At 43.0% G+C, this 14,690-nt stretch overlaps 1 protein-coding gene and 1 long non-coding RNA gene across 5 annotated transcripts; both read right to left on the bottom strand.

Moving 5' to 3' along the window:
* Window positions 1-2,798: 2,798 nt before the first annotated feature.
* Window positions 2,799-6,504, bottom strand: LOC130520731 (uncharacterized). Of its 2 annotated transcripts, XR_008949020.1 has the most exons (3): window positions 6,105-6,504; window positions 4,904-5,011; window positions 2,799-4,655 (listed from the first exon to the last, which is right to left on the bottom strand). It is a non-coding gene; the product is annotated as an uncharacterized LOC130520731 (long non-coding RNA). The 2 variants fall into 2 exon arrangements; XR_008949019.1 differs by lacking the exon at window positions 6,105-6,504 and having other exon boundaries at window positions 4,904-5,911.
* An 11-nt stretch (window positions 6,505-6,515) lies between these two features.
* On the bottom strand, window positions 6,516-14,678 carry LOC130520730 (NLR family CARD domain-containing protein 3-like). 3 transcript variants are annotated; one of them, XM_057024441.1, is made up of 7 exons: window positions 14,499-14,678; window positions 13,846-14,013; window positions 12,897-13,000; window positions 10,518-12,345; window positions 9,419-9,594; window positions 9,136-9,309; window positions 6,548-6,657 (listed from the first exon to the last, which is right to left on the bottom strand). In XM_057024441.1, exons 1-5 carry the CDS (start codon window positions 14,504-14,506, stop codon window positions 9,471-9,473), a joined length of 2,232 nt encoding a protein of 743 aa, XP_056880421.1. In that variant the 5' UTR covers window positions 14,507-14,678; the 3' UTR covers window positions 6,548-6,657; window positions 9,136-9,309; window positions 9,419-9,470. The 3 variants fall into 3 exon arrangements, with proteins under 3 accessions (XP_056880420.1, XP_056880421.1, XP_056880419.1); XM_057024440.1 differs by lacking the exon at window positions 9,136-9,309 and adding an exon at window positions 8,482-8,655 and having other exon boundaries at window positions 6,516-6,657; window positions 13,846-14,678; XM_057024439.1 differs by having other exon boundaries at window positions 6,549-6,657; window positions 13,846-14,678.
* Window positions 14,679-14,690: the final 12 nt, after the last annotated feature.

Raw genomic sequence — 14,690 nt, 5'->3', positions numbered from 1 at the left:
TGCACGCTCAAATTCACGTATGCACGGGCAGGATTTTTCATTGTTGTTTGAAACGCAGACAAACTCTGAAATTATGTTTTAAACTGAGCTGAGTCGAGATTTTATAGAATCTAAACACATATGAGAGGAGAAAAGGTGCAAAAATAAAATGCACGGTGCAGCTAAACTCTCCCAGTAGGAAAACAGGCTTTTTAAATTCTGAACTGCATTTCCCATGTTGCCTTGCAGCTCTCTAACGTACAATGCCAAAGAGATCAGGTTGCTCCTGAAGGAAGAAACAGTCATTGAAACCAAGTGAACGGTTGAATGGATCATTATTGATCCTGCAAGCTTTACAAGTAACCAAGTAAAGATTCATTTCCATTTATTTTTATTTTTTACTGCATACAGTCCTGGAGCTTGTTGGGGACTTTCAGTGTACTGGATGCTGTTGATACATGCAGAGAAGTTGTTTTCCCCAGAGCCTGAGCCTTCAGACTGGCTGCAGCTCCAACCAGACTGACAGTCATAACTTCATCACTTGTGTCTGAACTCTGGCTTTGACCAACAGAGAATGGTGAGTGGGAGATCATCCACCGACCCGCCAAGAGAAACACCTACAAACACATTCCCATGGAGAGCAACAAGCATCAGGACATCACCTTCTACCTGGTCATCAGACACAAACCTCTCTTCTACGTGGTCAACATCATCATCCCCTGCGTGCTCATCTCCTTCCTGGCCTCGCTGGTCTACTACCTGCCCGCAGACAGTCAGTGCAGAGTCACAGAACGTACTGAAGCCAGCGTCAGGCAGATTAACAGTCTGGGACCTTTTCAGAATCACAACTACATGAACTGAGTTAACCTTCAACAGCACCCAAAGAATCAGACATTATAGCTGAATATCACGTCAGCACGGGACAACACAGCTAATAAAGCAGCAAACATCGGTAGTGGGCGGAGCTGAGGGGCCGCCATTAATCGAGAAACATTAATTAGCTCCCCAACAGATTTTTGAATATATTTTATAAAGGATAATAAAAATGTGTGTGTGTGTAGGTGGTGAGAAGATGACACTGTCCATCTCGGTGCTGCTCGCTCAGTCTGTCTTCCTACTCTTGATCTCTCAAAGGCTCCAGAAACATCCACGTCCGTTCCTCTTATTGTGAAGTAGGTAAACGCACCATTTACTCCACATCACTTTAACTCTGAATCAGATATATTCTGCTTCTCCAAACTATATATACATTAGGGCTGCAGAACCAGGTGACAACCGGCTGAGATTTAAAAAATGGAAAACACCTGAGTGTGTTTGGGTGTTGAAGATATTTGATGTTCATCATGGTGGTGGTGACGGTGGTGGTGCTGAACTGTGTGGTCGTCCTCAACCTCCACTTCAGGACGCCGAGCACGCACGTCATGTCTGAGTGGACCAAACAGGTAAGACACACACATCCTGTTGTCCCTTTGTTGAACAGATGAACATCAGGATATATGGACATATGACTTAATAACATGAAAGAGGATATATGAACATACGACTTAATAACATATGAAAGAGGATATATGAACATGTGACTCAATAACATATGAAAGAGGATATATGAACATGTGACTTAATAACACATGAAAGAGGATATATGAACATGTGACTTAATAACACATGAAAGAGGATATATGGACATATGACTTAATAACATGAAAGAGGATATATGAACATGTGACTCAATAACATATGAAAGAGGATATATGAACATGTGACTTAATAACACATGAAAGAGGATATATGAACATGTGACTTAATAACATATGAAAGAGGATATATGAACATGTGACTTAATAACATCCAGCGATTACCCCACATCTTGCGCATGTCCCGCCCTGCTGAGGCAGAGCCGTACTGGGATGGAGCGTTACCGCGGCGATCCAGCTCAGTGGGCTCCATTGCCTCGGCTGAGGAGTACGACAGTGTGAAGTCCCGCAGTGAGCTGATGTTTGAGAAACAGTCTGGGAGACACGGACTGGTGACCCGAGTCACACACGCTGCCAGGACGTTTCCAGAAACATTTAAACACATGAGATATAGAAGCATCAGTAGCTTCATTTGAGTTCTGAGCTTTGGTGTCTGTGTGGAGCTGTGAAACCACAAGAAGAGGGAGGAGCCATCAGCTGTACGCAGAGATCAAGCCGGCTGTGGATGGAGCCACTACATCATTAAACACATGCGCAACAAGAACGACTACAATGAGCTCAGAGGGTTCAAACAGAGTCCTCAACCCAAAGTCTGATTTAAAAAGATCAAAAGTGGCGTAAATGTCTGGTCCTGACAGGAGAAGGATAACTGGAGCGGCATCGCTCGTACAGTAGACCCACTCTGCCTCTTCCTGGTTACCCCGGTGATGACCTTTGGCACCGTAATCATCTTTCTGAGGGGAATCTGTAGCCAACCTCCTCACCTGCCCTTCAAAGGAGCCCCGCATGACTACAGAGAGGAGAACCCACGCCTGCTGTGATGCACACACACAGCCAGGGCTTTTTCCATCGCCATCGCTTCTCTGGGGGAAATGTTGCATTTCTTTATCTTAATAACAACAAATCTTTAGTTTGTTCTATAGGAGCTCCATATGTTTAGTGTCAAAGACTTCTTAGATTGTGTTCATTGCTGGCACATAAAGAAAAATGCTTTGATTTTACTAAAGTGACACAAACCCATCTCAACACTGTTTTTTATATCCTCTATATTATTGTGCGTAGTCTGTGTAACTGTTGTGCTTTATTTCTGCTGGCTTCTTTAATGGGATGTAAACCAGCCTGACATAATACCAGTTGAGTACTTTATTTGATGTTGCCAAAGGTTTAAAAACAGCCTGAAAGAATAAGAAATTGTGAAAATTTAGAGGATGAATTATACCTGGTGGGATCTGATCTTGAATGGCAAATTTTAGAGTATTTTATAGGGAAGTGAAATAATGTTTGGACCTCTTATCAGGCAAAGAGAAAGTTGTTAAGAACTGCTCTAAAAACACCACCTCAGGGGGACTATATCCAAATCTCTCCCTTTACTGATGGGGCGTTGAAACGTCAATACGCGGATTCATACATTTAGAACTGGACGTTGCACCAGAACTGGAAGCGCGGACTGATACATTTTTAACAGCGGTCCTGCTTCAGCCCTCCGGGGCTTAATAACAAAATACGAAAAATACCAAAGTTTTAATTTTGGAAACATTGTTGTCGGTTGTTCGACTTGCCGGCTTTGGCAAAATTGCTAAATACACGCTAGCATGCATGTTTTAAGCTATCGTAGCGGTATGTTTTACCATGCCCGCGCCCTATAATCCGGAGCGCCTGATGTATGTGTTAAATACAGAAATAGCACCGTAACTGAGGCTGCACCTTTTAATACGGTGCGCCCTTTGGTCGCAAACATACGGTATATAGAACATAGGGCACGTTTGTGCGTGATATCACTCCGCGTCTGTGCAACAACCACAACCTCCTATCTTTAGTATTGCTGCGCCAACTGGTGGTCTTCTGGGTTGAGGATAACGGTGATCTATATGTAGCTATATGTAGCTATAGCGTCATTGGCCTCCACTCCAGCCACTCCTGGTAGTTCCTCAAAAACACTGAGTTTCTAGTGGATGCACAATCTGTGGAAGCCAACATAGAAACTTCTGAAGAGCCAAAGTTCTTGCAACAAAAATATAGTCCCCAATTAGGTTGTTTTGTTATCACACGACCCCGTCCCCATTATCTTAAGAGAATATAAAAGAATGAGTGGAGACAGAAGAGAGAATGAGACGTTTTTGGCGCGTGTCGCTCTTGATTTAGTGTTTATTTTTGTAGTAAACTTAAAGGAGGCCTTTTCACTTTATGTTTGATTCCATTTAAGCTGATATTCCATTCTTGACATCTTTAAATTTACAGTATTCATGGGAGATTTATTTGGTCATTTTGCTTCTTTTTATTTCCTATTTCCCACATTTATTCATAGTTTTTATTAAATTGCAATAAATCCTATAAAATTGACCAGACTGACTAAAGTCAAATGACCTGCGGTTCCCACCGATAGCCGTCATTCTGATGGGTTTTTGCTGGCTGCAGCTGAAATATTCCAATGCTCCATGTCACAGAGACAGTAAATACTAAACCCTAAAGATTCTGAAGACATGATGTAAAATAGTAACGTATAATACAGACATTTGAAGAGACAATTAAGAGAATGTTTCCATGCTTCTAAGAGTGGCCGAGGAGCCATTTAGAACTTTATAAAGATGCATTGTGTGATACCAGGAACTAATTTAACTTCAAGGCGAAGCTGCTTCTGCTTTGTCGACCATCGACTGATCTCCTGAAAGTCCACCAGCGCTTTTTTAAAACTGAATTTTTCATCTATGGAGGGAGTAGACGGCAGATGTTTCCACAGATGCTCTTCACCAGTGGTCAGTGAGTGATGCAGCAGATGAGCGGGAGTTGACTGGCTTCTACCAGCCATGTCTCAATGTCTGCAGCCCATAGTGTGGATTCTCTACGAGATCAGACAGCAGCTTCACTCCTGGATCCTGCAGCTGGTTCCCACTCAGGTCCAGTTCTCTGAGATGGGAGGGATTGGACCTCAGCGCCGAGGCCAGAGAGCCACAGCTGATCTCTGATAAGCTGCAGCTCCTTAATCTAAATAAAGAAGGGAAACTTTTATAAGGTTATAAGTGAAACCAGTATTCATCTGAAAGGTTAATCAGAGGCATGATCTGTAAATATTTAATTTAGTTACAGGTTAAAAATGATAGTAATATGTAATTACAATTCCAACCTCTCAGGTTTGCACTGTTCCAAAGGAGAATATATATTGTTCTGGCCCTCACTCTTCCCAGGTTCTCCCACCTCTTTCCCTCCCATCTCATCATGGAGATCCATCTCACCTGTGGCTCATCTTTAAAGGCACAACGGCTGTTTCCGACTCCACACCCTCGTTCCCTGTTCACTACTCACTACATGGGGGACATGGATTGAGTGAACTACGTAGCGCACTCAATTTAAAGTTAGTATTCAGACAACGGCGTCATTTACGGCGCACGTAAAGTGACGTCGTGGTGTCACATAATAATTACGAACCGGTCGCCGGGAAAAGTGGCCAGGTCCATTTAATTATTTTAACCCATCAGAAATACATTCAGCGGTCATTTTATGAAAATGCAATATTTTACCCTATAATTAACTTTATATAATAAAATGAAATATCAATGTCAATAATAATACAATAATAATTACTTATTACCTAAAATAATTAGTGTCCCTTGACATTTTCAAGCCAAGACGTGATGGAACATTCTCAAGTCATATTCCGCTGTAGTGAAAACATTTAATAAAGCAATTTTTCATCAAAAAATGGATCAAAGCTACTTTTCATCTTTGTAAATATTCTTTTACTGAGATTCTGTCGCCTGGTGAGGAACAGACGGTTCTGAAGAACAATTTTAAGTGTGTGTGTGTGGGGGGAGGGGATCAGTGAAGATTGATTGATTTGTTTTTACACATTTATGTTGTAATATTTTAAGATGATCATATTGGACCCCTACTGAAAAAAAATTCTTATTTCCAAAAATTTCATATATCAAACCGCACAGTAGAAATTACGTTAAAAAAATGTATCCCATCAGCCTTTACGGCTGGGGGCTAGGGTGGATACATTTTCCGAGTTAGGGTGCTCGCTTGTACTTTTCGCAGTGCATTGTGGGATATATTGAGTGCACTACATAGGGTAGAGCGATGCTCACTAACAATTCGGACACTATTGCAAAATGGCGTCCACACTATTGACTGCACTATGTAGGGTACAGGGGGGGGTGGGGGGTTCAGAAACAGCCAACCTGTCTTAGATGACTTCCTGTCTCCCTCACCATCTCCCTCCTCGTTGGCTGGTGTCTACCAGGCACCCTCACCTAGTAATGTCTAATTTTGGTTACCATCTGTCGGCTTTTTCATTGTCCTTAAATCAATTTATCATGAATAAGTGGTCCCCGTGTGGCCCTCCCTCCTGAAGGAACTGGGCACAACACACACACTCAGAAAGTGTGAGGACCCTCGGATGGAATAATGGACATTTTTGAGAATGGTGTTTACCTCAGAGTTTCCAGTCGGCAGTTTGGATCCTGGAGAAAACCACAGAGCAGCTTCACTCCTGAATCCTTCAGCTGGTTCCCACTCAGGTCCAGTTCTCTGAGATGGGAGGGATTGGACCTCAGCGCCGAGGCCAGAGAGCCACAGCTGATCTCTGATAAGCTGCAGTATTCTAATCTGAAAAATGCAGGATGAGGTTATACGGTGCAGGTCTGCATGTTATCTGCGTCAGTACTAAACCTACGTTAGTTCTTAGTTGGGTCAGACCTGAATTCACGATATTCCAAGGAATGTTTTTAATGTGGTGCATCACAGCAGTGTTGAGAACAGCCTCACTTCACCATCTTAGCAGCTGGTATATAGGTAGAAAAATGAAGACTGACCTGAGCCTCTCCAGTTTACAGTTTGACTCTCCAGTCCAGAACAGAGCCGCTTCACTCCTGAATCCTTCAACGTGTTGGAGCTCAGGTCCAGAACCCTCAGATGGGAGTGGTTGGACTTCAGAGCTGAGGCCACAGAATCACAGCTGGTCTCTGATAACCTGCAGCGACTTAGTCTAAAATAACAATTATTTTGAGAGAAGACAAATAAAAATCAACATGTACCAGAGCAAAACACAGCTTACAAGCAACAAACCTCTGGTCCTGCACCGGCTTATCTGCCGTATGTTCCTATTTTGGGTTCTTTCAGGGCGGTTGGACAAGATCTACAGCGTATGTAAAGTGTGTGTAGTCAAAATACCTTCCAAGTTTGTGAGACCACATTTCTCAATAGCACTCAACTCTTGTCAGGAGTTGGGACAAAGCGACCCACTCCTGATAGCTTGTGGGCGATGCTGCAGCGACCCTGCAATCCCTACACTCTCTGGTGAAACCAAATCAAAGGTTTTAGACACTGCTGGATGCTGGAAGGGTGGCTATAGTCTGGACGCATAGTTCCCCTGACTGCACATTTCTCCAACAATGATTGGCAGCTGGTGTCACTTGTTCTCCAGATGAGAGAAGGAAAGAGAGCCCCCCCACAGTGGGTTTGATTGCCCCACTGCAAGCTCAATGCTGCCAGAAAACATTGCAGGAGCATCAATTCCCCTCAGGGCATCAACAAGGAGCTCAGGAAAAGGTGCAGCTGCCACCTACTAGAGACAAGCACACTGAGCTGAGATTCAAAGCCCTCTCCTCCCAAGAGAAGAGCTTGTTTGTTGGAGGCTCTTCTGGGCGATACCTGGTGCCACAGCTCCAGCTCAGCCCGTCTCTGGAGCTGAGGTGGAGCTTAGCAAGTTTCATGGTTCTCCACCACTTCCTCTCGCTGAGGACCTTCTCAGCTGGTGGTTTCTGCTCCACCTTCCAAGTTGAGCAGGTGATACTTCTGCATTCCTGCCACCAGTGTCTCTGCAGAAAGACTCTTCTCTACTGTTTTATATTAGATTGTAGAAAATTAGGATTTTTGGTTGATGTCTTAGATGTTGTTGACTAAGAGCAGGTTTTTCTTTAATAACATAGAAAGATTCGATGAGAAGAGCAAATGTATTATTTTATGAGCTACTTCCACTACTATTATAGACACATACTTCCATATTGTCTTAGATTGCAAGCTGCATTTATTGCATCGTTCATAGAAAGTCATATTTGTGAGGAGAAAAACTCCAATAAGGTCATTTTCTTTAATGACCATTACAACAGAAGGAGGCGATGAACAAACAGATTTATCTAAAAATGTGTGAAAACTTATGGATGGAACCTTTTTAAAATGGTTGCATTGTGTAGAATCGGTGTAGAATCAACTTGTTGACTTCTGATTTGGACTCCAATGGAAGTGAGGTGCAACAATTGTGGATGCTGAAAGCTTCAGATCTTCATGAAGGTTTCTGTGGTGGACTGACCTGCTGCCCCTTTAAGAGGGAGGCAGGTTTGGGCTTCTGGCTGGAATGAAGCCACCTAAGATGAGAATGACTGCAGGCTTTCGGTACCAAGGTTTAACGGGGTGCTCACTTCACACTTGGGCTTTTCTCTTTTTTGGGATGGCTTTTCTCAGGAGAGAAGGGGCATGGCACACTGCAGCAGCTTTCTTTTTGGGGTTTCTAGTTTTCCTTCTGATCTTTAAAAGACAGGAAGAACCATTTTTGATTGTTTTGAATGTTGGGCGGTTTTGTGGCCAGCCTAAAATAAAACAAGACAAATCTACAACTGATACTTCCTTTCTAGTCATTGATGACCATCCTCACATGGACAGATTTCCACAACCAATTTAATACTGCAAATCTGTCCTGTGTGGTCTTTTTTCTGAGACCTGTAACACTACGTTTATAACAAAGATCAAACATGGAAACAGTTATTGTCTAACTAGTTACACCTGGGAAAGTACTGGATAATCTCTGACTGACCTGAGAGTCTCCAGCTCACAGAGAGGATCCTGGAGAGCACCACAGAGCAGCTTCACTCCTGGATCCTTCAGCTGGTTCCCAGTCAGGTCCAGTTCTCTGAGATGGGAGGGATTGGACCTCAGCGCCGAGGCCAGAGAGTCACAGCTGATCTCTGATAAGCTGCAGTTAATCAATCTGAAAAATGCAGGATGAGGTTATACGGTGCAGTCTGCATGTTATCTGCGTCAGTACTAAACCTACGTTAGTTCTTAGTTGGGTCAGACCTGAATTCACGATATTCCAAGGAATTTTTTTAATGTGGTGCATCACAGCAGTGTTGAGAACAGCCTCACTTCACCATCTTAGCAGCTGGTATATAGGTAGAAAAATGAAGACTGACCTGAGCCTCTCCAGTTTACAGTTTGGACTCTCCAGTCCAGAACAGAGCCGCTCACTCCTGAATCCTGCAGCGGGTTCCTACTCAGGTCCAGAACCCTCAGATGGGAGAGGTTGGACTTCAGAGCTGAGGCCACGAATCACAGCTGGTCTCTGATAAACTGCAGTGCCATAGTCTAAAATAACATTATTTTGAGAGAAGACAAATAAAAATCAACATGTAACATTTATTGTCTAACTAGTTACACCTGGGAAAGTACTGGATCATCTCTGACTGACCTGAGAGTCTCCAGCTCACAGAGAGGATCCTGGAGAGCACCACAGAGCAGCTTCACTCCTGGATCCTTCAGCTCGGTCTCACTCAGCTCCAGAACCCTCAGATGGGAGGGATTGGACCTCAGAGCCGAGGCCAGAGAGCCACAGCTGATCTCTGATAAACTGCAGCACCACAGCCTGGAAAAGAATAAATGGGGCAAATAAAAACACATTTCTAAATCTGAAAATGAAGAGAAAAGCAGAAAATGTAAAGAAATTTAGAAAAGACCAACAGAGGCCTCCTGACCTGAGCGTCTCCAGTCTGCAGTTTGGATGCATCATTGCAGAAGACAGTAACTTTACTCCGCATCTGCCAGGTTTTTGTTCCAGCTTAAGCTCAGCTCCCGTAGATGAGAAGGGTCTGACGTCATTGCTGAGGCCACAACTTCCCAATGACTCGTTGAAAGAACATCACCAGCCAGTCTGTTGTGTATGAAACAAAAAAAGTGAGTCAAACTTTGGGATTTCTCATCAACTTATCTGAGAATCTACCTCAACACAATGTAGCTCATTTCCTGGAAAAGCTCAATTCAACACCGTAGAGCAACAGTTTGAACGACCATCAGATCTGAAATGCAACTGAATTATTCTCAACATTTGTCTTATTTTAGAACAGCTCATAATTAGTCAATATTTAAAATGATTATAGCAAATGGTTTAAAGAAACGTGCATCTTTTTATCTGTCTATCGGCTCTTTGGATATTTTGCATTTCATCCAATTTGTACGATGGTGCGTCAAGTCTTAATTCAGCGATCCGATCGATGACATCAGAGTCTCTGGTTGCATCGATTGCCCTCAGCTTCTGTTCTATCTGCCTGTTTCCCTTCAAATCATTTTCACTGCACCTTTTGTTGCTAGTGATGAAGTTGCCCCCTAACGGGTGTGGAAAGGCTCAAACAACTTTGTGGGTCACATAAAGGCTCCAAACGGAACCGCCACAAAGACCTAAAACACCCATTTAACCAACGAGGCCGCTGTTTTTACGTTGAACAAATGAAGCAAAATAGTCACGTGTCATTAGTTAAAATGTGTTTTTCTGTTGTTAGAATACGATGTATACAAACAAACAAAAGTTATTTAATTACGTGACAGTAATTTCATGATAGTCAGTTAACTTGTGGCTCCTATTATTCCTGCCTTATGTTGGTTTGTCTGGATTGACCTTTGAACTTATATCCAGCCAGTGTTGAACATTTCTGGATGAATTGTTGTTTTTTTAATTTATGGACGCTGCAATGGAGATAAAGAATTGAAGGAATGACCACTGGAGGGGGTATTGCTACCTGACATGATCCACTCGCTTGGTTTAAACGCCAATGTCCGGCCCCAAAAATCTTTACTTACACGACCTTCCTGCAGTTCCTCACAGCTGGAATCAGGCGACGTCGTCCGTCCTCTGAGGTTTTGTACTGACACATGTTCAGCTCATCCAGAACCTCCTCTGACATCTGCAGCAGGTAGGCCAGAGCTGAACAGTGGATCTCTGACAGTTCCCTCTCTGATTTTTTCTCTGACTTCAGGAACTCTTGGATCTCCTGATGGACTGACTGATCCTTCATCTCCATCAGACAGTGGAAGATGTTGATGCTTCTGTCTGGGGAGAATTCATCACTGTTCTCCTCCTTCAGGTTGTTGAGGACCTTCTGGATGGTTTCTGGGTGGCTGTTCCTCTGATCCAACAGTCCACCCAAGATCCTCTGATTGGACTCCAGAGAGAGACCATGAAGGAAGCGAACAAACAAGTCCAGGTGGCCATTTTCACTTTTGAGAGATTTCATGAGTGCTCTCCTGAGGAAGTCATCAAGAGATGTGACTGGATCGTTATTTGTGTACAACCCAGCAAACCCGGAAAAGCGGATTGGTTCAGAATATTTTAGGAACTGACTTATAACCGCTGTGTCTTTCCTGGTGTAAAGGTGGAACATGTAGACGGCAGCCAGAAACTCCTGAATGCTCAGATGAACAAAGCAGTAGACTGATTTCTGGAAGATCACACTCTCTCTCTTGAAGATCTCTGTACAAACTCCTGAGTACACCGACACCTCGGAGACGTCCAGTCCACATCGCTCCAGGTCTTCTGAGTAGAACATGATGTTTCCTTTCTCCAGATGTTCAAACGCCAGCCGACCCAACTTCAGAAGGAGTTCTTTATCAGCCTCAGTCAGTTCCTCTGGTCTCTGCTTTCCTCCATACTTCTGCTTCTTCCTCTTTATCTGAACCCTCAGGAAGTGTGAGTAGAGGTCAGTCAGGGTTTTGGGCAGCTCTCCTCTCTGGTCTCTGGTCATCATGTCCTCCAGAACTATAGCAGTGATCCAGCAGAACACTGGGATCAGACACATGATGTGGAGGCTCCTGGAGGCCTTGATGTGTGAGATGATTCTCTTGGACAGATCTTCATCACTGAACCTCCTCCTGAAGTACTCCTCCTTCTGGGAGTCAGTGAAGCCTCGTACTTCTGTGATCCTGTCAACACACGAGGGAGGAATCTGATGGGCTGCTGCAGGTCTGGAGGTGATCCAGATGAGAGCTGAGGGAAGCAGGTTCCCCTGGATGAGGTTCACCAGGAGCACCTCAACGGACAATACTTGTGTGACATCAGAGATGAGCTGATGCTTGTTGAAACCCAGTGAAAATCTGCTTTCATCCAGGCCATCAAAGATGAACAGAAGTTTCCAGACAGTCAGATCTTCTGCTCTGATCTTCTGTAATGTTGGATGGAAAACATGAAGCAGTGAGAGAAGACTGTGCTGCTCATCTCTGATCAAGTTCAGCTCCCTCCATGAGAGCGGAAGCACCAGACTGATGTCTTGGTTCTCCAAACCTTCTGCCCAGTCCAGACTGAACTTCTGCACTGAGAAGGTTTTTCCAACGCCGGCGACACCGTTGGTCAGAACCACTCTGATGTGTCTCTGTTGCTCAGATAAGACTTTGAAGAGGTCCTGGCACTTGATTGGAGTGTCCTGGATGTTCTTCTTGGAGGTTCTCTCAAGCTGTCTCACCTCATGTTGTGTGTCCACCTCCTCACTTTGTCCCTCAGTGATGTAGAGCTCAGTGTAGATCTTGTTCAGCAGGGTTCCACTTCCTGCTTCATGAGTTCCTTCAGTCACATGTTCACATCTTCTCTTCAGACTCATCTTATGACCTTCTATCACCTCCTGCAGATCACCACCCTCTGAAACAAACAATCTTTTAAATCCTTTTACAATTGTCATCTACAGCAGTAACACAGATGTCCTCAACTGGAAAATATTCTGTCATGTTTGAATGATAGAAGCAACAGTCGGGTAATGACCCATCTTACTGTCAGTTTTAAATGTTATGTCTTCTTATGTACACCTATTCTTTTATTTCATTGGGTTTCAATGTAATTTAGTCTATAACAACCATTTCCATGTCTTCCAAGAGTTTGCTTGGACTAAACAGCTGGTAAAAGCTGGATGATATTTAGAAAAACACATCAAACCTTCTCCAAACACATCATACTCAGCAGACCCATTGTCCTGTAAAGGTCACCTGCCTTCAGCTCTTTAACACCTTCCAGAACTAAATGACTAAATGTTGCTAAATACTGTCTAAGCATTTAGGAAGGTCTTCAGAGGGTCCAGGGGTTCCAGTGGAACCAAACAAGAGCTCTCTGGATCTTCTCTTGCACATGGTAAATACACAAGTTGTTCCTTTATTCCGACCCAAAAGTATCTTATAAATACAAATGTACGAGCTTACGTGAGACGCTGTGGTTCAGGTCGGTGGTCTGCAGTTCAGTTCTCCGTTTCTTTTCACCCTCGGGACAGGAGGAATCTCCAATGGAAGCAGACCGTTTCTGATAGCTGTCAAAAATGGGAATAGTGGTTATACATGTCTACTGGGCGTTAGCAACGCCTAAGAAAGGCTGCGTTCACTTCTACTTTCAGTTTGCTCTGACAGTTGAAGATTGAATGAACACTGAGCAAAAAATATAAAGTTATTTACGTTCTAACAAGCTCGTTTAGTTGGAGAAAAGTGTATTTGATCTAAGTGTTTAGTGGCTTTTCTTCATTGTGAATTTATGTTAAAATTAAAAGTGCCAAATCAGGAATATAAACTCATAGAATAGAACAAAAGTTCTCCATTCATGCTCCAAATACAGTAGTCTGGTCTCTGAAACTGATCATTAAATAGCACAGAGGTCACGCGTATTCAAAAGCTTATTTCAACCATTTAGAAATGACTGATATTGTTGTCTATGGGTTTATTAGAACCAGGAGCCTTATAAATAGACTTTTTAATGAATTTTCATGACATGTGGTGGAACAGTGTGGCAGAACAAGCTGCACAGACCTGCCATGTCTTACCCATCCGTATCTAAATGGAGAGCTGGAGCACTCTGCAATGATGGATATTGTTGGGAAACTTTAAAATATATGCCTAGGAATTTTTGTGAGATGATGTTAACCCATGTAGGAGAAATGACCAGTTAAAAACACAAGCAATTTTCAGTTTTAAAAGATTTACCACACTAAAATTAACATGAGAGTTAATGGGAGCGAACGCCTGACATGTTGGTGCACCGTTTCATTTTAAGGACCTGATGAATTTCATTTTTCACGATAGTAGAGGCTAATACCCACAAAATAATGTTTTGTATGGTTGTGAAATGTTCTAAGGCAGAGTTATGTGGTTCAGAAAACCTTACTTTAAAGGTGAGCCTCGAGGTCCAATACTGAAGTTTATAGATTGCACTTTGGAGCAGTCGCTCTTCATGGACACACAGCTGGACACTGTGGACTCTGCTCTCTCTTCCTCTTCCATCACACATTCGCTCATTTTTAAATGTGAGTCTAAACGGTTAAGCAGGAACAGTCTGCTGACACAGAAAAGAAGATTAAAGAACATGATTCTCAGCATGAAGACAAGCAGAGGTCTGTCCAATGACGTATTGTCGGCTCATTCACATCCAAATCTATTATATGATGTCACCCTGTACATCATACAGGCCACATATATATTGGAAAAAGTTTTGGGACATCTTAAAAGTTTACACCATGTTAAACATAAAATAGTTGTGGAAAAAATGTTTCTCCTGGGTGTTTCAAAAGGTGCGGTGGCATTAGACGGACGCACACAAATACAAATGAAATCATTTTTTATCTGGTTATGGTTTACAAGAAAACCTAAATTCTTTCAAGATGTCAGTTCTCAACATTAAATTCAACAAATAAGATGAGAATGCATTCAAAACTAAACAGAAATAAGTCATCACATCATCAAAGTGGGTCAAATGCAGCATCATCTTCTGTCATCTCAGACAGGATTCCAAGAAGAGGATCTTCATTTTCAACAACGCACCTTGACATCTCATCATGGCTCGTCTGTCAGATTACAAGCAGCTTTTTTTGATCAGGCGCATCATGTTTCTCACCAACACATGATGGTGCTGGAAAAAACATTTGTAGCCTGACCTAGAGGTCAAAACTCTGCATGGCGTGCACAGCTACTAGTTGCAGCTGGTGGTTGTGGCGGAGGAGATCCCAAACATAT

This window comes from Takifugu flavidus, unplaced genomic scaffold, assembly GCF_003711565.1.
Source record: "Takifugu flavidus isolate HTHZ2018 unplaced genomic scaffold, ASM371156v2 ctg498, whole genome shotgun sequence".
NCBI lineage: Eukaryota > Metazoa > Chordata > Actinopteri > Tetraodontiformes > Tetraodontidae > Takifugu > Takifugu flavidus.
Note: the sequence above shows the minus strand (reverse complement) of the source record. Positions and strands in the feature narration are given on the sequence as shown.